Source organism: Rhamphochromis longiceps, linkage group LG9 (assembly GCF_057381845.1).
Source record: "Rhamphochromis longiceps isolate RC_006_pf linkage group LG9, R_longiceps_female_GT1.1, whole genome shotgun sequence".
Taxonomy (NCBI): Eukaryota; Metazoa; Chordata; class Actinopteri; order Cichliformes; family Cichlidae; genus Rhamphochromis; species Rhamphochromis longiceps.
This window is the reverse complement of record NC_140565.1, coordinates 3,126,923-3,145,723: the sequence shown is the minus strand read 5'-3', so window position 1 is coordinate 3,145,723 and position 18,801 is coordinate 3,126,923. Positions and strand designations below refer to the sequence as shown.

General features: G+C 40.6%; 2 protein-coding genes and 1 pseudogene across 5 annotated transcripts in view; 2 read left to right on the top strand and 1 right to left on the bottom strand.

Annotated features, from left to right (window-relative positions):
- The window catches only part of LOC146661538 (uncharacterized), a 91,870-nt pseudogene extending 82,502 nt beyond the window's left edge, over positions 1–9,368 (top strand). The window contains exons 4-14 of the transcript XR_014913425.1: positions 4,844–5,601; positions 6,031–6,109; positions 6,308–6,425; positions 6,535–6,603; positions 6,756–7,130; positions 7,257–7,358; positions 7,577–7,809; positions 7,907–8,085; positions 8,181–8,274; positions 8,707–9,063; positions 9,159–9,368. The product of XR_014913425.1 is annotated as an uncharacterized LOC146661538 (transcript). The remainder of the gene's footprint in view (positions 1–4,843; positions 5,602–6,030; positions 6,110–6,307; positions 6,426–6,534; positions 6,604–6,755; positions 7,131–7,256; positions 7,359–7,576; positions 7,810–7,906; positions 8,086–8,180; positions 8,275–8,706; positions 9,064–9,158) is intronic.
- A 34-nt stretch (positions 9,369–9,402) lies between these two features.
- Positions 9,403–11,268, top strand: LOC146661537 (uncharacterized). 2 transcript variants are annotated; one of them, XM_085418042.1, is made up of 6 exons: positions 9,403–9,442; positions 9,544–9,658; positions 10,033–10,130; positions 10,332–10,499; positions 10,625–10,780; positions 11,014–11,268. In XM_085418042.1, the coding sequence occupies exons 4-6, from the start codon at positions 10,460–10,462 to the stop codon at positions 11,226–11,228; spliced, it is 411 nt and encodes a 136-aa protein (XP_085274168.1). In that variant the 5' UTR covers positions 9,403–9,442; positions 9,544–9,658; positions 10,033–10,130; positions 10,332–10,459; the 3' UTR covers positions 11,229–11,268. The 2 variants fall into 2 exon arrangements, with proteins under 2 accessions (XP_085274168.1, XP_085274167.1); XM_085418041.1 differs by having other exon boundaries at positions 9,409–9,442; positions 10,029–10,130.
- Positions 11,269–14,027: 2,759 nt separating this feature from the next.
- On the bottom strand, positions 14,028–18,561 carry LOC146661536 (uncharacterized). Of its 2 annotated transcripts, none has more exons than XM_085417731.1 (4): positions 17,125–17,287; positions 15,577–16,158; positions 15,373–15,440; positions 14,028–14,862 (listed from the first exon to the last, which is right to left on the bottom strand). In XM_085417731.1, the coding sequence occupies exons 1-4, from the start codon at positions 17,159–17,161 to the stop codon at positions 14,770–14,772; spliced, it is 780 nt and encodes a 259-aa protein (XP_085273857.1). In that variant the 5' UTR covers positions 17,162–17,287; the 3' UTR covers positions 14,028–14,769. The 2 variants fall into 2 exon arrangements, with proteins under 2 accessions (XP_085273857.1, XP_085273855.1); XM_085417729.1 differs by lacking the exons at positions 14,028–14,862; positions 15,373–15,440 and adding exons at positions 17,741–17,946; positions 18,384–18,561 and having other exon boundaries at positions 15,572–16,158; positions 17,125–17,290.
- Positions 18,562–18,801: the final 240 nt, after the last annotated feature.

Sequence of the window (18,801 nt, the reverse complement as noted above, 5' to 3'; positions counted from 1 at the left end):
TGTGAGCAATTCAAAGTTTAAATATATATATATAGAGAGATGAAATAAGAAAACTTTAACTTCAAAGTTGAAATATGTAAGATGAGTGAAATGTGTGAATTCTTTGAGAAACAAGAAATTATTTAAACATGCCTTAAGTGAAAATGTAATGTTGCATCTATAGAGAAGAAAAAGCGTGCAGTATTTTAACAATAGACCTTTTAATAAAAACAACTGAAGCAACATGTAATACTCTGATTTTCCCAGTTAAAAAAAAAAAAAGCAAACACTGGGAAATATCGGCTAGTACATGACCTTAGAGCAAAGAGGTCACGTACCTTGGCCACAGACTGACAGGACAAGGCAGACAGCTGTTAGACAGCAGAAAAGTAGCTGTACAATACGCTTCTAAGCCTGTCGCCAAACAACAAATGATGAGTTATTTAGGTCTTTGCAACTTTTGCAGACGTTGGATACCTGAATATGCACTGCTGGCCCAACCTTTGCAAAACTTGATCTGTGGCAAACACTTAGCTCTGAAAGATGAAATAGAATGGACACCAGAGGCAGACAAAGCATTTATTGACTTAAAACTTGCCCTGCAAACAAGCACAGTTTTAGCCTTGCCTGACTGTGACAAGCACTCTCCTTCCTGCGGAAGTAGATGGTGCCGAACACAGCTGTATGCTGAAGCTAACTGAAAAAAATGAAACCCCGACCAGACATTTTTAGTACACTGCAGCCTACTGTTTTAGAAGCGAAACCTTTAGCTTCCTCTTTTTCAGCACAGAGTGCAGAATTAGCGGCTATCATACGTGCATGCTGCGCAAAGGTCAAGATATATATATATTCACACTGACAGTCAATATGCGTTGCACACCAAAAAAGATAATTCAGAAATTACTGAAGGCAATAACTTCGCAGGCCAAGCCGCAAAGAAGGCCGCACAGCAACCAATATGAACTTTAATGTCTGAAACTTCACAGCTAATACCACTTGATGTACTTAGAGATGAATAGGAAGCCGCTCCTATAGCGGAGCGAAAGAAATGGTTAAAGTGTGGAGCACGGCTACAAAATTGCTACACAAGACAGCAGCATTAGTGACAAATAGCTTAAAGCATTTGTCAAGGGGTGGAATGATGAGTATCCTCCCCAAACACTTCTATACTCAAAATTTTGAAGCTTCAGCACAAGAGTTTATCAGAACATGCATGATTTGCCAGAAACATATTGCACAGGGAAACCTCAGGCCTAAAAGAGGCTTTTTCCCAACACCACCGCACCCATTTCACACAATCCACATGGATTTTATTGAACTGAACGAATGTCAAACATCAAAATACGCTCTAGTAATTGTGGATGTGTTCTCAAAATGGCCAGAAATCTATCCAGTAAAAAGAGCAGATGCAATCTCAGTAGCAAAATGTTTATGCAACCATTTTATTCCTACTCTGATAAAATCAGACAAAGGCCTGAGTGTTTGGGCCTGGTGAAGATGTGGATGCGACTAACCCAGGGTTCGCAAAAGCTCACACCCTTTGAAATTGTTCACGGGAGGCAATTTCCGCTTCCTCTCACTAGTGAGCCTATTAATAAGTCTATAAGAGAAACCACCCTAGCAGAGTGGATGACTAAATTATTTGAGAATAAAGAGATTGTCTTAAACAATAAACTGCCGAGTAATATCTCTCCAGTATCTTGCAGGTTGCAACCAGGTGATTGGATCCTGATTAAAGTGCTCCAGAGGAAAAATTGGAGTTCACCAAGGTGGGAAGGCCCAAAATAGCAGAAAGACCATCTTGGATCCACCAAAGCCACTGCAAAAAAGTGAGTGACAACACAAGCATAGACGCCGGTTCCCCCGACTCCTAGGTGTTCCCTGGTGGAGGAAAGGGCTGTTTGGGTATATCCCGCCCTTTTGTCTTCTCGCCAGTGGTCTACTCACCTGGAGCCCGGGTGTGCCTGGTCATCATGAAGAACCTTGTCCTCATAATGACTGGCATTGCGCTCCTAGAGAGCCTACTGATACTCACCTGGAAAGACGAGGACCCACAGCACCACCTGCAGATAAAAATGGTCATATAACAACTTACACCTAAAGGATATGGATAAAGAGCACAACCACCCCTGGCTGAACAATGCCTGGTACCGGTACGTCTACAACCGAGTACATACAGAAGACAACCACACTGGCTGCTACGTCTATTCTCACCTCCCAACAACAGCAATGCAAGCCACCCTATATGGAAAATCACCCAGCCTTTCCGAAGCCCTATGTATATTCTACAAGGCCACCAGTGGAACATGTTCCCCCGAAGACATCTTCGCCTTCAAGTTGGAGTTAAAAAGACAAGTCACAAAAATCGACCTGCGACGATGTAATGGAACACTGATCAACTATAAACCTAATGAGCTACTCTTCTGTACACCAGAGATCTCAGACTGGAACTACAGCTGTGATGACCGATACTGGGTACACCTGAATGCGACCAATGACAAGGGAAAATCTTTCAACGTCAGGAGGGAACCAGGAATACAACATCCAATGTGTTTCACCTTCGCATACGGCAACAGAAAGCTGGGGATGAACCAAAACTGCTCCCAGACTTTCCGGATGCCGCAGGACAGAAAGGCACGGATAAGCTTCCTGAATGGCACATATTGGGTGCAGGGTACAGCTTGGGCATGTGGCTCAAAGACATACTTCACCATCCCACCCAACAGCACCGGACTCTGCGCCCCAATTTTAGTGTCAGACCACACATTCAGAATATTCCATCAGGACCGACCAAGACGCAAGAGGAGCACTGATGACGTGCAACCTCATGATCCAATCTGGGGCAGTGATGTGCCAGCGGAGTTCAAGTTGTGGACCACCGGACAGAAAGTCCTGCACTCACTTTTCCCATGGATCGGGAATGGAAAAAACATGCTGAGAATCGAGACTCTTGACTACAGATTTGGACTTTTCCTGAACAGCTCAACATGGATAAACAAGGCTCAGAATGAGGAAATCGACGCGATCAGAATAGTGGTCATGCAACACAGAGTTGCCCTGGACATGATTCTCGCTGAGAGAGGGGGCCTCTGTGTCTTATTCAACATCACTTGCTGCACCTATATTCCAGATAACGTGCATTCCTTGACCATGACCACCGCCCTGGAGAAGTTACGACAACTGAGTAATGCACAGCAACAAGACTATGTCATGAACACAGAGGACTGGCTGACCTGGCTGCTGAGCGGCAGCTGGAAGACCCTCATGATCAAAGGACTTGTCTTGATAGGAGTTTTTCTTTTATTGCTTTGCATGTTCTCTACATGCATTCTACCCTGTATCAGATCAATGATTGACAAAATGGTACAGGCCACAGTGATCACCTATGTTGGACTGCCACAAGAAGATTTAGTATAGGAACACACACACTCACACATACTGAATGATGCTACAATTGAAAGTGTTGAAAGCAAGTGATTGTTAGCTGATAATAAAGTATGATTGAAGTGGTGAAATACGGTAACAACAGGAGGGAATGTCAGGGAGTTTTTATTGTTTTATTTGCTTATGCTTCAAAAGTTATGTTATACATATTTCACCAGACACAGTTTTCTGTTAAAACAGGAAGCTGACCCTGTGACACTGACAAGAGACCAGCACAGAAATACATATCCGCAGAAGTTGACTTGCATTATATTATTCTTAGAAATTGACCTGCAACACACATACTCTGTGACACACACACACACACACACACAGCTTGCATGCAGACAGACATCAGGACCTGCGTGACAGGAAATGTGATTATATTTGCATATTGACGATGTAACCTATAAAAATAAACGAATACTGCAGTTCGGTGTGATTTGCTCTGAGCTTTTCACCCGTGCAGCACGTTAACCTACACAAGTGTCTCATTGTTGTTTATTCACCTGACTGTTTGTTAACTGTAAATCTCTGACAATGCCCAAGCACCAATGCTCTCTAATGCAAGCCTCTGAACTGTATGTTGATAAGTACATGAAGCGTACCTCTACCTCTACAGCTGAAAACAGTTTGTATCCGCACTCTGAGGGTCTGCTGAATTGTTTTTAATACGGCACTTTTTACGAACTGCAGATGATTAAATCCTCTTTATTGGAGAAAGTGTCCCTAAGCTACTGTTGCTCATACTTACTGAGTTCCCTTGCTACTACCTTACTATGTCAGTAAACTTTTTGAAAAGGAAGCTGTTGTAGATTTAAAGAAACTTCTTAATTGAAGCAAAGGCAAAAAAATTTGAATGAATTTTATGTGACTGTTCATATTAAAGCCAACAACAAGTGAAAATCCAAAACAGACTCCAATCCTTTGTATTACAGTTTTTTTTTTTAATTTATTTTATTTTTATAGCCGCTAGGACACATTTCTCAATACTTAGGTCACTTTTGCAAAACTCTTCACACAATTCTCCTCACTGACCTTCAGCTTGGCAAAGCAGTTCATTTCACCTTCAAAATGCACTACAACTACCAAAACACTTCATTCAGGTCTCAAATAAACTCATTCTTCCAGAACACTAGCAAAGGTTGACAGCCGACAAACACACTTTGTCACCCACAAAACAATGACCTAAAAAACACTAACAACATGTAGCATTACACAGTGTTTTCTTGTGTAAAACAAGGACACATCTCTGTTTATAATTTCAATATATGTTACTGGAATGAATCAGACATCATGCAGAATTCGTTAATATTTGTTTATGTATTTTTATTTTTCTGCACTAAGTAATCCCAAAGTACAAGAATTTGTATACACACCATCCACTGATACACATACAATAGTAATGCTATTCTACTCTGTCTTCTCTATTTGGCCACAGGTTCTCATCCACATCACATCTTATGTCATCTAGGGCAATACACCTAGGAAAGAATCTTCTGGCATGCCTGATCCATCCCTGGCAATCTTCTGCTGATATCTCCAGGCATCCAGCATCCATTGCAACCCGTTCTCACTCCCGACGCGTAAAATAATGACGATTTGTCACGTCCCTTAACTTCTCATGCTGACGCCTAAGGTACCCTTCCACGTTTTTATGTGACGCTGTGGGTTGTCAATTCATTCCAATATGAACCCGCTCGCGGCGATCAGAGACGCTTCGAGCAGAGGCTCCAGCCATCCATTTACTCCAATAATAACCCCGTCACGGCGAAACATGACGCCGTGAAGCACAATCTAACTGGAGAACCGGGGACCCTCTCCGCGAACGGGTTTTTCTCCCTAATTTAATGCTTTCTTTTAATGACATCGTTAACATTTCTCAACAAAAACACGAAAGTATCACTGATAATTCAACAATAAAATCGCTTCATGTTGTGGCCATCACACAGTGTTTTCCAAACTGATTCACGATCTGAAAGTGCGCAGATTTAACGTACATAATCCTTTGTTAGGTTTATTATTTTCATTTCACACGTAAAACACATTTATAGATTCATTCACCACTCCTGTTAGTTTTGGATGCGCTCGGCTCCAGCCAATCAGACGCAACCTGTGTAAGCAAAGGCTGATGGGAGAACGGAGAGACCCATTTATAAGAATAAGAAAATGAGGCGGAACTGATTGATTCTAATGCAGGTATGTAAAAAATACATATATTTAAAGTAATACCTTGATGTGTGTTTCAAAGTTTGTTTTTCATAAAAGCTTCAAACAAACAGAGGTGACTGATCTCGGAAACGGTGTAATATATTTAAAAATGGCTACAGCTACCGTCAGCATGCTTGCTAGGTAACGACTACACGTGTCTACTGCAGCATTAGCCATTTAATCCAACGATGATGGATTAAATCTATTACAAACGTTAAAGGACTTGTGTGCTGCAAAATACCCTCACATGGTGCGCAAAGCAGTTTTTGCGCTAAGAGTTCTGCTAGCTCTTTACAAACTGATGATGCTAACGTTAATTGCTAACATTAACCGGAGCGCCAAGACTGAAAATCATTTGAATTGCGTTAGTTATGTGTTTATGTCACTGAGTTCTGCAAAAATCTCTTTCCTCTTTAGCTTGAAAATGAGTGATTCAGAGGATCCCGAGCTGGAGGAAGAGCTTCAGGCTGCTGACGAACTCCTTCAAGATATGCAGGTAACATTTTTAGTGGAAACAGTTGTTAAAGAGGGAACACGCTTGTCTAATATTTTGTACGGAGTAAACGTTATGTTATTTGAATTTTTTTTAAAGTTTATGTCAAATTAAGTTGGTTAACTTAAGATGTTTGATAATCTTTGCTTTAATCATAGACTGTATTTTAGGTGTTCCCTTTTTTCCTTGTTAATTGCGTAGAATGATGCACAGAGTGAACCTCAGCCAAGACCAGTGCGCTGGAAAAAACGTGACAGACAGGGAGCTTTTATTCCTCAAAGACCATCAACCAGTCGAAGTACTAGTTGCATGCCACGTGGTCAGTGTTCACACAACCATTGATTTTATCTCACAACTTGTTTTCACCAAAGAATTTCAGTAAGTAAATATTCTTCATTCCCCCCCCCCCCCCCCCCCCCCCCCCCCAGTGTCCAGAGAGCAGCATCAATGTCCACGTGAAGAACCTGGTTATGTTGCCAGTGTCAACCCAACAAAAGGTACTTTACCTTCTTGTATATATTGTGATTTCTGTTTACTTTTATATTTGTTGTTATAGTTGAGTTATGCAGGGCTTTTGTGGAGTCCTAAGAAACATACTGCCTAGAGTGTTTTTCAGAGTTTCTTCCTTTCTTTATTTTTTTTCTGTTAGTGTATGGAACTGAGGTGCTTCGTCAGGAGCTCCTTCAGTTGTTGGAGGATGGAGAAGAGGACGCAGCCATGACTTGTGAGACGTCGTCTGAGTCAGCTGCTACTCACTGGGCGATCAGAAATATGGTGTCCTCGCAAAAGTGGAAAGAGGCCAGGCCTTGTCTTATAGACAATATGTTAGCTACTCTGGATCCACAGTCACACCGTGTGTGTCAGTGTGGCAAACAAGTAGTTGTGAGGTGTCTGGACTGCCTGCCTCTTCCATTCCTTTGTGCTGACTGTGATATTGCAGTTCACACACGCTTTGTCCTGCACAACAGAGAGGCAGTAACAGGAGGGTTTTTGCAGCCTTCATCAGAGTTTCACAAGCCAATAGGTACAGTTTTTAAGTCTTATGCATTTCTTGCTATGTATGAGTATGAGTGGGTGCTGTTATTGTATATTTATTGTGTATCAGTTAATTTCTAATTCTTTTTATATATATTGTGTGTTTTAATGTTAGTTCGGCTGTTGCCTGTGCAAAGGCCAGACCATGTGTGTGACTGCCCAGCAGGTAACGTTGAGGTTTCACCCGGCGCAATTGTGGCTCTTGTAACCATAAATGGTAAGTTGCCCTTTTGTCACACACTACATATACAATAGATGTGTTTGGAGGTTTTATTGCAAATTGTGCATTGCTATCTTGGTTTTAATTACCCTCGGCCCGCAGTATATGTGGGCACCTGTCAAAGGTCATTTGGATTTACCAGACCGATTTGAAAACAACATGAAAAAAATGAATGCTTTGAGCCATGACTGATTTTATCCTTATCCTTTCTAAAGGCCGTTATAACCTTGCACTGCCAGTGGTGAGCTGCACCAGCTGTGGCCTAATGTGGTCCCCCTCAGTTAAGGACATCCTGGGTAGTGGATATTGGCCTGGCACCTTAAATTTCTGCACCCTGTTTTCAATGGATGTCTTTCAGTCTTTCTATGACATTAAGAAGGCTGCACCAGGGATGTCACTTAAGGCATTTGTCAAAATGCTGGATGAACGAACAGCCCATTTTGGAAGGGTGAGTTTCTAAATTTGCTAAGTTTAAGGAAATTGTGCAAATCAATGTTTATGATGACTGTCCTTGAATATTCTGTTGTATGTCCTCTATGTAAAAGAATGGCCGAATATCAGCTGATGCCTTCAGTAAAAGTTTCTTGGAGTGGAGTGCTGTAAAGTTTGAGGTGGACAAGATGTGCAAGGAGCCATGCTTTAGCTGCCCTGCCTGCACTCCAGACATGCTTGCCGTCTCAGTTGATGGAAACCGCAAGCTTTATCGCTTTCAGTCTAATGCAAGGTACGTTATGCATTGTGTACATAAGTCAAATATGGATTTGTAGAAAAATGTATTTTAATGTTTCTTTTCAAACAACTGTCACTGTGTTCGTTCAGCACTTCAGAGCAGGGGAACTTTGAAGGTGTCTTCATTGAAAAAGATGAGGAAGTTGCTGAGTTTGTGAAATACATCTAGAGACACACAAATCATGTAAGATACACATATATATATTAGTGCTGTTAGCGTTAATCTTGTTAAAATGACGTTAATGCCGTAACCATATACACATACGTGTGTGTGTGTGTGTGTGTGTGTGTGTGTGTGTGTGTGTGTGTGTGTGTGTGTGTGTGTGTGTGTAGACATATATGGATGGGTCGATATTTTTTTTATTTTTCTCTTGGTGTTGTCGTAATACTGTTTACTTTACTTTATCTTAATGTGTACTTAATTTTGTCACCATGTGTATTTAAAAAAAACAACATGATTTTTATTTTGTGTTATCAGTGCTGTCCTGGGGAGATCTGAGGTCTTGTGTGACTCGAGGCTAATTCAGCTAATTGTTATGCGTTTGTTTTAAAAAGTTTGTCCCTGATAGGGCTTAATCATGTCATGTCTTTTATGTTAAAATCTTTGAGTGTATAGGTCCCGGGGAAAGGGTTGTGCGGATCTTCATCTTGGACTGCAGCAAAGGAGTCGTCCAAAAAGTCCACTGGGAAGTTGGATGAGGAGGGCATGGAAATAGCTGTTTGTCGCCACGGAGTCCTCTTAGCTGCATTGAACATGTTTCGAGGGGAGATCTTTGCTTACCCCCTTTTTCTCCAGAGGAAGTTGGCAGCTAGCATCCCAGGACATATTACATTCCTTTGCTCCGATGTGGCCTGTAAATATTTCCCCTATTTAACCAAGGTGGCTCAGCAGTGCCCTGAGCTGAGGAACCTCTTGTCAATGCGTCCTTTTCTCTCCGTCATGCATGCAAAGGCTCACACTTGGAAATGCGAGGTATACTGCAGCTTGTAGTTTTGGATTAGTTTGAGACATTTTGTTATAAGGTTGAATGAATTCAGCAGTCATGTATTGTGACCTCCTTTCTATAGATCAAATGGGGAGGTGCGTTTCAGGATGGGGCCGGTTCAACAGTTGGAGAAGAGGTGGAACAAGTAAACAGTTTCCTGTCTAGGGCGGCCATCACAACGAAGTACATGTCTAAAGCAGGTGTGTGTCCGTGTCTGAGATTCCACTCAGTCTCCTGCTCATTAATTCTAATTTGTATACTAACTGAAATGCAGGGCAAACAGACATGCTGACCCTCCTGGCTTTGGGGTGGAACAAAAGGAAAATGGAACAACTGGGCCGCACTTTGAGCCAGCGATATCTAAAGGTCATTTTTTCAACACCCATTTTAATGTGTGTGGTAATGGGGGGAAAACACCAGTACTCTTTTAATGTCAATATGAATGACATTTATGAATGCATTCTTAGATCATAAGGATCCTTAGAGAACAAGTGGAGAGCCTGAATGCGACCAGAAATGAGCTGGGTGTGGATGACGACACACTGCAGCAATGGGTGGCCGATGTGCAGAAATGGGCTGAAGGTGAGTCTCAATATAATGCACTCATGTATAACAATAGGACCCACCATGGCCTCATTAAAGAACTTAGAGTTAAGATCTTTCTGACAGTGTCAACAAACAATGAAAAATAAGCCTTGGAAAAGCAAATTTATGGCAGAGTTGTTGCGTTTCATCAAATTGGATAGAACCTGGGTTGAAATGATGTCGTACTAGTTGGTTTTATAAACCTGAACACCAACATACTTGTTATCTCATGATTATCATGAGATAGCAGCACATGAAGGCTCCAGATGTCTTATAATGAATGTCATCAAGTCAGTGATTACAGAGTCCACTGTAGTTTGGTGACTGTTACTCATCCTGTATTCTGATTAATATTCCTCTCACTTAGAAAGTGATCAAACTGATGGCAGCCTTGGAGCGTTGCAGGCACGAATAGAGGAGCTTGTCGTCATCATCAGAGTGCGAACACAAAGTCTTTACAGACAAAATGGTACGTCCCAGTTTCTTTGAAACGGACCGTTTGATGCTCAGTTTGTACAGCTTGTGCAGCTACTTTGTAAACAGAATCAAATCAGATCCAGGTTTGTTTAAGCTGGATGTGATTTGTTCTAGCAAACAAATTGATGAGTGTAGATTAAAATGAAACTATATACATTATGTGAAGGTGTGAATTTTTTATGATTATTTACAGATAGCAACAAGAGGCGACACAGAATTCGCAAGGTCATCTTAGTTGAGAAGAAACGCTTGGCGGCTGCTGTTGACAACTACAACAAGCTCGCTGAACCAACAAAGCAAATCGTATCCAGTGATGCCCTCATGCAGACCGATATTTGGCCCTGGCAGAGCACAAGTGAACGTAAGCTCTTGATTTATAAATATCCTTTTTAAACAAGCTCCCAGTATCTGAGCAGTAGTTGAATGTTTTGTTCTTGAATCATAATATGCTGCTATGTTTTCCCATCTGATGTTGTTAAACTGTAGCTGCTGCTGACCTCCGGACAAAGAGAATGGTCTTTGAGAAGGTGATGGCTGTGAGGCGCCTGAGAGAGGAGGAGATGATGCTCTGCAGGGAGATGCAGCATCACTGGACAGTGTTGCGAATGCGTTCTGTGGTGTTGGGGACAATCTCCTCAGACTGTAAGCACTTTATTTATTTATTAATTTTTTGATGAATCGATTGAAAATAAGAGCAGATGCTAAAGTCTTACTGGATCTTTTACCTATATCTAGATTGCTAGCTAACACTGCCTTCTCCCTTTTAAAAAAATGTTTAATTACAGCATCCTAATTCATTGTGTTTATGAGGTGAGGTTTTTTTTTGTTTGTTTTTTTTACTTTTCTCATATTTATTTGTTTTGTTCTTTTTACAGCCTCCTTTGTTGGCATGTCGGAGGATGCACAGAAGGGACTCTGTAGCCTGGTTTTAAAAAAACAAAGTGAACTGAAAGCTGAAATGCTCAAAGTAAAGGACATGTACAAGAGAATCCTCAGCCACCAACCACTCCTGGAAATGGACTCGGAGGAGGAGGAGGACATTCCAGACGATGCCACTGAGAGTGATTTGAGCACTTCTGATGAAGACTGATTGTGTCATCATTGATGTTATGTTTGGTAAAATAAAAAGTTAATCACATCTCTGTTCAATGTGATTTTTCAACAGACATTTTACATTTTGAGAAGAAAAATGGAATTTCCTTGGTGCAGTTGTTTACCCTGAATCATTATTTCCCATCTAATTTAATGACTAGTGTACATGTTCAGATACGATAACATAATTTAATTTATGGGATGCTTTCTGGGCTGCTCAAATAATCACAAAATTTAAAAGCACCAGGCAGCACACTCACAAGTAAATTTTTTGTTCAGTGTTTTGTCGAAGAAATCAACAAGTACAACTGAGATGTTTGCTGTAGTGGTGTGTTTGTTAAGAAGCATGCCAGCACACTGGTGAACTGACAGTCCCAGAATGCACCCGAGCCATTGACTCGCCCCAGAGCAAATGAAATTGCTTATCTAGAAAGACAACCGTCATCAAAGAAGAAGTAAAAGAGTAGGAAACAAATGGTAAGGGAAGGTACTGTGGGGTAGGAAAGAAAGGCCAGAGCTGTGCAAAATGACCTCCAGCAGGCCACAAATGTGCACGTCCGCTCAAACGGTCAGAAATGGACTCCATGAGGGTGGTATGAGGGCCCGACGTCCACAGGTGGGGTTGTGCTTACAGCCCAACACAGTGCCGTATGTTTGGCATTTGCCAGACAACACAAAGATTGGCAACTTTGCCACTGGCGCCCTGTGCTCCTCACAGATGAAAGCAGGTTCACACTGAGCACTTGTGACAGTCTGGAGACGCCGTGGAGAACCTTCTGCTTCCTGCAACATCCTCCAGCATGAGTTTGGCAGTGGGTCAGTTTTGGTGTGGGGTGGCATTTCTTTGGGGAGCAGCACAGCCCTCCATGTGTTCGGCAGAGGTAGCCTGACTGCCATTAGGTACTGAGATGAGATCCTCAGACCCCTTGTGAGACCATATGCTGGTGCGGTTGGCCCCGGGTTCCTCCTAATGCAAGACAATCCTAGACCTCATGTGGCTGGAGTGTGTCAGCAGTTCCTGCAAGACGAAGGCATTGATGCTGTGGACTGGCCCGCCCATTCCCCAGAACTGAATCCAATTGAGGACATCTGGGACATTATGTCTCGCTCCATCCACCAACTGCACCACAAAATGTCCAGGAGTGGGCAGATGCTTTAGTCCTGGAGTCTGGGAGGAGATCCATCAGGAGAGCATCTGCCACTTCATCAGGAGCATGCCCAGGTGTTGTAGGGAGGTCATACAGGCATGTGGAGGCCACACAGACTAGTGAGCCTCATTTTGACATGTTTTGAGGACATTACATAAAACCAGATTAATGATTCTGTATTGCATTGATCAAGGAACCAACCCAATAGGAGCTAAAGGAATCCTCTTGACATTACTTCACTCAGTAAGTTTATACTATGTTTAATGTGCATTTTCTTCATCAGTTTAGAACATAACATGTTAGCGCTCCCTGGTCCTTTTTGGAGACAGATCCTGAGACAGCAGGCAGCTATGGAGAACTCGTGTCAGCTGTGGTAATTAAGGAATACTTTGATTTAATATTGATTTCATGACAACTATCCTCTGGCACATATTCCTGGATATATATAATGACATAAGTAAACTCCCATTTTAGAATCATTGCCTTCTTTGATCTGACTTATTGCCTCAGACTTTGGCCCTGTGTCCCCAAAAGTATAGAAAATCCATGACACTGAGTAAGAGGCCTTTATCATGTTATAAGTGAGAGAGTTTGGTGTAACAGTGGTTGAACATGCCAAATCAATCCACAACATACTGCCATTCCCCAGCTGTAACCTGCATATGCATCAAACCAAAATCCAGTATCATAGCCACAAAAAAGACATAAAGATTAGGTTAAAAGGGTTGTCTCATTTTGCCAGATAGCTTCATCCCAAAAAAGATAAACATTCTTCAAAAACAAAAGTTTGTGAATATTTGCTGTATTGCCAGGCCTAAACCAACCTGTTAAACTTATCAAATTATTGTCATAGATACAAACCTATTGATTGAAACAGAATAATCCATTGAAGCCTCCATCATCATCCACAATCACTGTTACTGTTCAGATTATTTTATCTCTGTTTTCCTCTAGAATGTTTTGAAAATCAGCATTTGATCAACAGACTTTTTAAAAGTTTATTTTGATCCTATTGTTTACGTGTGTAATTGCATTTTTATTGAAATTATGACAGGAAAACCCTCAATCAAATTGTATCTTTGATATCTAATAATAATATTAACAATAATGTTACATATGTAATATGTACACAATAATATTGTGCAAACAAACAAGAAAAATAGCAAAAAATGTCAATTTTTTTTAATACCCTGTATATAAAGACCACATATGACCACAACTCCAAATGTGCAATTGTCACTGCATCTAAACATGACATATTACAAAAAGGTAGAAACATATAATATACAATATGTTCTGAAGCTGGTACTGGTGCAGTTAACTTTGCTTTAGGCTCCCATACACAGTAGGTGTTACTTACTATACGTGCAGTGCAGTATTACTTTACCTTGTAATATGTTATAATAAGCAAGTCACTTCTATATTTATGAGCATGTAGACAACAATGTTGGCTGATATGTAAAACTATGAGATGTCGAGTGCAGGGAAGATATTATTGATCGATCAGATTCATGAATATGTTAGGTACTTGAGCCACAATTAGAGAGTGAAACAGAGACTGACACTGGTTGAAATGTATAGTAAATATTTTATTTTGAACTTTTATGCTGAACTGCAAGCTGTGAACTGTGTGATCTCTGCCACCTGTGGTGCCTGGTTTACTGTGTGTAAAACTGCGCAGGTTCCCATGTGTCATCCCACACTTTGCCACTGTCAGGAGAAAAACATAACAAACAACAACGACAACCACACACAAAATAGGACAATTTAGGTTGTGACATATGACAATTTTTTAGGATGAAATATCTTCTATATTCATGTCATGCTTTATACACCTTCATTGTAATATAAATTAATCAAATCAAGTCAGAGAGTATTAATATATGTAGTAGATGTCAAGCAGGACCACAGCAGCAGCCACGATCCATTGGAACCTGCTGGATGAGAGAGCACAGAAACTCCAGGGAAGAAGTTTAGTTAGTAACATGCATGAACTGCATTACTGAGACATGTATGTTTACAGATGGTGGTGAGGGAGAGGGGGAGAGTTTTCAGTAAAAGGAGACGTGACTGCATCTTCAACCAATACTGAGCCTGCATAACCCTGAAAGAGACAGAGAGAGAGGGGGGGGACACTAACCCCCAGCAGTCTGGTCCTATTACAGCATAACTAAGGGCTGAGCTGAACCAGCCCTAACTATAAGCTCTATAAAGAAGTAAAGTCTTATGCCTACTCTTAAAAGTGTTGACCATGTCCACCTCCAAAACTCATAATGGACTTTGGAGGTGGACAGCTATCAAGCTCCTCACAGAAGAGGAGCTCGATAGCTAAAAGCTCCCAATTTACTTTAGTCCAAATACATGAATTCAAATTGAGTTGATAACTATTTATCAACAATATGAATGTCTGTTCCCGTCCAACAAAGTTGTTACTACATACCATGTTGAGCAAGGCTTCCACTTGACTTTAACTTCTTCTTTTTCCTGAAAAACATGATATAAACAAACAATTAATTAAGAAAGACATGCAAGTTGCATACAAAAAGGAGCTTATAAACATTTGTGTACTATTGAATGGCTCAATATATTATACAATTAGTTTACAAAAACATAAGAACCACTACAATGCTTGTACTGCCAGCATCGAGTGCATGTCAGCAAAGCAACACTGCTTACATTGTGGCTCACAAGCAAAACTAACTGAAGCAGATGTTACTGAATGGGAAGGAGCACCTCCACATCAATCACTCCTTCTGAGCATGATGTCAGGAGGACTTTAAAGAACGTAAACATCAGGAAGGCAGCATGACCAGGTCGTATCAGGTGGTCTGTTCTTATTTAATGTCCTATTTGGAGTGAAATCCTGACTCAGTGGCTGAATTAGTGTAGATTCATCAAATACAAAAGCTTATGGATATTCAGTCAGGCACAGTTCAAATCCGGGAAGTCCAAAGACGCAAACAAATCTGCACAACAGCAGGCTAAATTACTTACATTTACAACTCTCCTGTCTACTATCTCTTCATATTTGAAAATCTTCTGTGTACGGTGTTTTCGGCATTCTGAAAAATAACAAATGAAATATTTACATGAGTTCTGTAAAACTGGAAAAAATGCAAAAATTAAGAAAAAGAAATCTTAACAAACTTAACGAACATGTCATGTGTTTCGTACATTTACAATACCATAATGTCTAACCTTTCCTTGTCCTTTTTTTGTTTGGGACATCCGAGGTGTACACCGTAGAAATTGAGGGAGATGCAGGATGTGGAGATGGAGAGGAGGATGCAGGAGAAAGCAGAGATGAAGAGGAGGATGCAGGAGGAAGCAGAGATGGAGAGGAGGATGCAGGAGGAAGCAGAGATGGAGAGGAGGATGCAGGATGAAGCAGAGATGGAGAGGAGGATGCAGGAGAAAGCAGAGATGAAGAGGAGGATGCAGGAGGAAGCAGAGATGGAGAGGAGGATGCAGGAGGAAGCAGAGATGGAGAGGAGGATGCAGGAGGAAGCAGAGACAGAGAGGAATATGCAGGAGGAAGCAGAGATGGAGAGGAGGATGCAGGAGGAAGCAGAGATGGAGAGGAGGATGCAGGAGGAAGCAGAGATGAAGAGGAGGATGCAGGAGGCTGACAGAGGGAAGATGTTGGTACAGGCTCTAAATGAAGAATAAATTCCTCGTTTAGAGCCTCTGGGTCTGGGACTGGTCCAGCATCGACACTGTCAGCAGAGGATGGTCCAGCTGCTGGTGTAGAACTTTTAGCAGGAGGTGAAGCTTGTAATTCTGAAAAATTTTAAATATTAAACATTCATTAAAATGGGTTGAAAAAATGTACAGTACACATAAACACATAATAAGTAGTGATTTGCATGTTTTCAGTTAAGTTTTTACTAAAGATACAACTGGTAAATATTGGCATCAAATAAGTCATCTCGCACACTCACTGACCCAAATAATTCAGTACAAGTGCCCTCTAGGGTAGTGTGACATCTGTAGTGCTTTTCTACATTGTACATTAATAAATTAATGAGTGTGACTATAAATCCAGATAGATAATGACTTTTTCCTCTGATGACACTACTTTCCTGACTTTGTAGTGAATAACATTTGACACTTCAAGCTAGTACTGTGACTTAGGAGTTTTGTACAATGGTGATGCTAACTACCTCAGGGAGGTAATCAGGTAACCTCTTAAGAAGTATATAAATTATTTAAGAATCTTGGTGTTCATATTGGTAACATTATAACATTTGTTATACTAGAAAGTCTCGAAGAGAATTATCAGGTCTGGTTTTCGTGAAGATTTTTAAAATTACATTTGTATATACATGAGTGTGAAAGACCATACTATACACACACACGCATACAAAATTGTTCAGGTGGGTAACACCAGAGGTTCAGTATGGCTAGCTTTGGTGATGTGACCGACACATGGGGAGGTAATAAGGCAGATATAACACTATTTTCATGTTAGCAACAGGACATGTAGGGCAGCTGTCACCTCACAGCAAGAAGGTTACTGGTCTGAACCTTGGCTGAATAATAGAATAGAACAGAATAGAGTAGAGTAGAACAGAATAGCTGGTGACTGTTAACTATCCTCATCCTCACCATCTTGTTTGTCTCTATGTACCCCGTGATGATCTGCCTTCTTATCTAGGGTGTACCATGAGTATCACCCAAAGACAGCTAGGATAGGCTACCTGATAAGGACACCTGGTTACAGATAATGGACAAAGCATATCTTACTTCTCAGAAGGTGTTCATAAAGCTTCCTCATCTTCATGAGGATGTCACGTGCAGCACCTTCCGCTGGTTCGATCTGAGTGATCACGTCCCCTACTATACGGCCCTTACGGTCAAACTGTCCAAGAAACAGAATTGGTTGGTAGCCCAGGGCATGTAGCTTTGAAACCTGCAAGAACAACAAAGAAAAACATGCAACCAGTCTTTCATGTAAGCAAACTGATGTATAACAAACCTTTAAGTTTCACATCTTTGTTGTTTTATTGTTGTCGATAGTTAAAAAGTATTTATGGTGACCAAACCTGTAAATGTATGATAAAATCCATCTTGAAATGTTTTGTCTCTCAGTTAATAGCCGATTAAATTAAAAATCAGAAGTAGCTTGAATAAAAATAGTTTTTAACAAGTTTTTTCTAGTTGGATGTCTTTAGTGTGATGATGTTATTCTGATGTGAATAACTTTTTTATTTATGCTCTTTTATAAATTAATATTTTATGTGTATATACATGTCTTGTTAGTTTCTTACTTCATGATATACAAGAAAACATTGACAACTGTGATTAATAAAGAATTGTCTACCAGACCAACCACTTATTAGATCAGAACTTTTAAACTTACTGACAACTGGGCTGAATTAACCACCCTGCTCGCATTTCTGTTTTTTTTAACAGAGGCAGCCCAGTTACTGTTTTTAAACTGTTCTTGTTTATTTTTCAATCCCTCCTTTAGGTTCAGGCTGCCCAGGCATCCACTGCATGTCTTCCTGTTGCAGGTGTTTGGGGCCTGACAGGAAGGGCATGGTTTGGTTTTTGGCTTTGTCATTTCTGCAAATGAAAATGGAACATGTAGGGATTATTTCAGGTCTGTTTTGGTGAAACGATTACAAAAATAATTTATGACCAAAGAAATAACTTATATATTACGAGGCAGTATTACACCATATTTAGAAAAAAAATCAATTACGAGATTAAAGTCATTAATATTGAGTTAATTACGTGAATAGGGTTAAAAAAAACCCTGAATTGATTACAGAAAAGATACATTGCTAAAATAGAGCAGTACTAACATTAGCTGGGTGGCCAAGCAAGTGTCTTACACATGAGAATACATCACAAAAAAATTTAAATAAACTTTTGCAGAAGTAGTTCTCTTGGTACACAGACTGCTCTGTGAAAACATTTCAAGTTTAATATCAGTTTAATATCACTGAAATTAATATTTCAGTGAACATGCAAATTACCCACAGTTTATCACAACTTACTTAGCTAGGATCTGCCTCGTGTCCAGTCGAAAACTTCGCTGCAGGACCGTGAGTTGAAAGATACATTTACTACGACTCCCAAGATGCATTGCAGTAAAAACCATCCAATCGCCTTGCTTAAGATCTGTTGACGTGTCGCTAAAGGCGCGCTGTAGATAAATATTGCAATTTGTAAAAAATAAAATACTACAATTTGCATTTTTTAATTACATAATTAAACACTGGGCCAGTTTAATTTCGTATTATCGCTGGTTATTATTTTAGAGTAAATAAAGGAATAACGGGTAGCACCAAGCTGTTGTCATCTTCATTTCCATAGTGACGGCGGTTGAGGATTATGGGTAGTGTGCAGTTACGGGATTAGTGCGTCTGCGTAAATTGGTCTGATTGGTTGGAGCCGAGCGCATCCAAAACTAGC

What these genes read in the sequence shown, in the direction of transcription:
- LOC146661537 (XM_085418042.1), top strand. Translation starts at nt 10,460, where the DNA reads ATGCAGACCGATATTTGGCCCTGGCAGAGCACAAGTGAAC. An exon ending in CTGGCAGAGCACAAGTGAAC is followed by an intron (nt 10,500 to 10,624) that starts GTAAGCTCTTGA and finishes GTTAAACTGTAG; the next exon opens with CTGCTGCTGACCTCCGGACA. An exon ending in GGGGACAATCTCCTCAGACT is followed by an intron (nt 10,781 to 11,013) that starts GTAAGCACTTTA and finishes TTCTTTTTACAG; the next exon opens with CCTCCTTTGTTGGCATGTCG.
- LOC146661536 (XM_085417729.1), bottom strand. Translation starts at nt 17,944, where the DNA reads ATGACAAAGCCAAAAACCAAACCATGCCCTTCCTGTCAGGCCCCAAAC. An exon ending in TTAATTCAGCCCAGTTGTCA is followed by an intron (nt 17,291 to 17,740) that starts GTAAGTTTAAAA and finishes TTGTTCTTGCAG; the next exon opens with GTTTCAAAGCTACATGCCCT. An exon ending in TTATGAACACCTTCTGAGAA is followed by an intron (nt 16,159 to 17,124) that starts GTAAGATATGCT and finishes AAAATTTTTCAG; the next exon opens with AATTACAAGCTTCACCTCCT.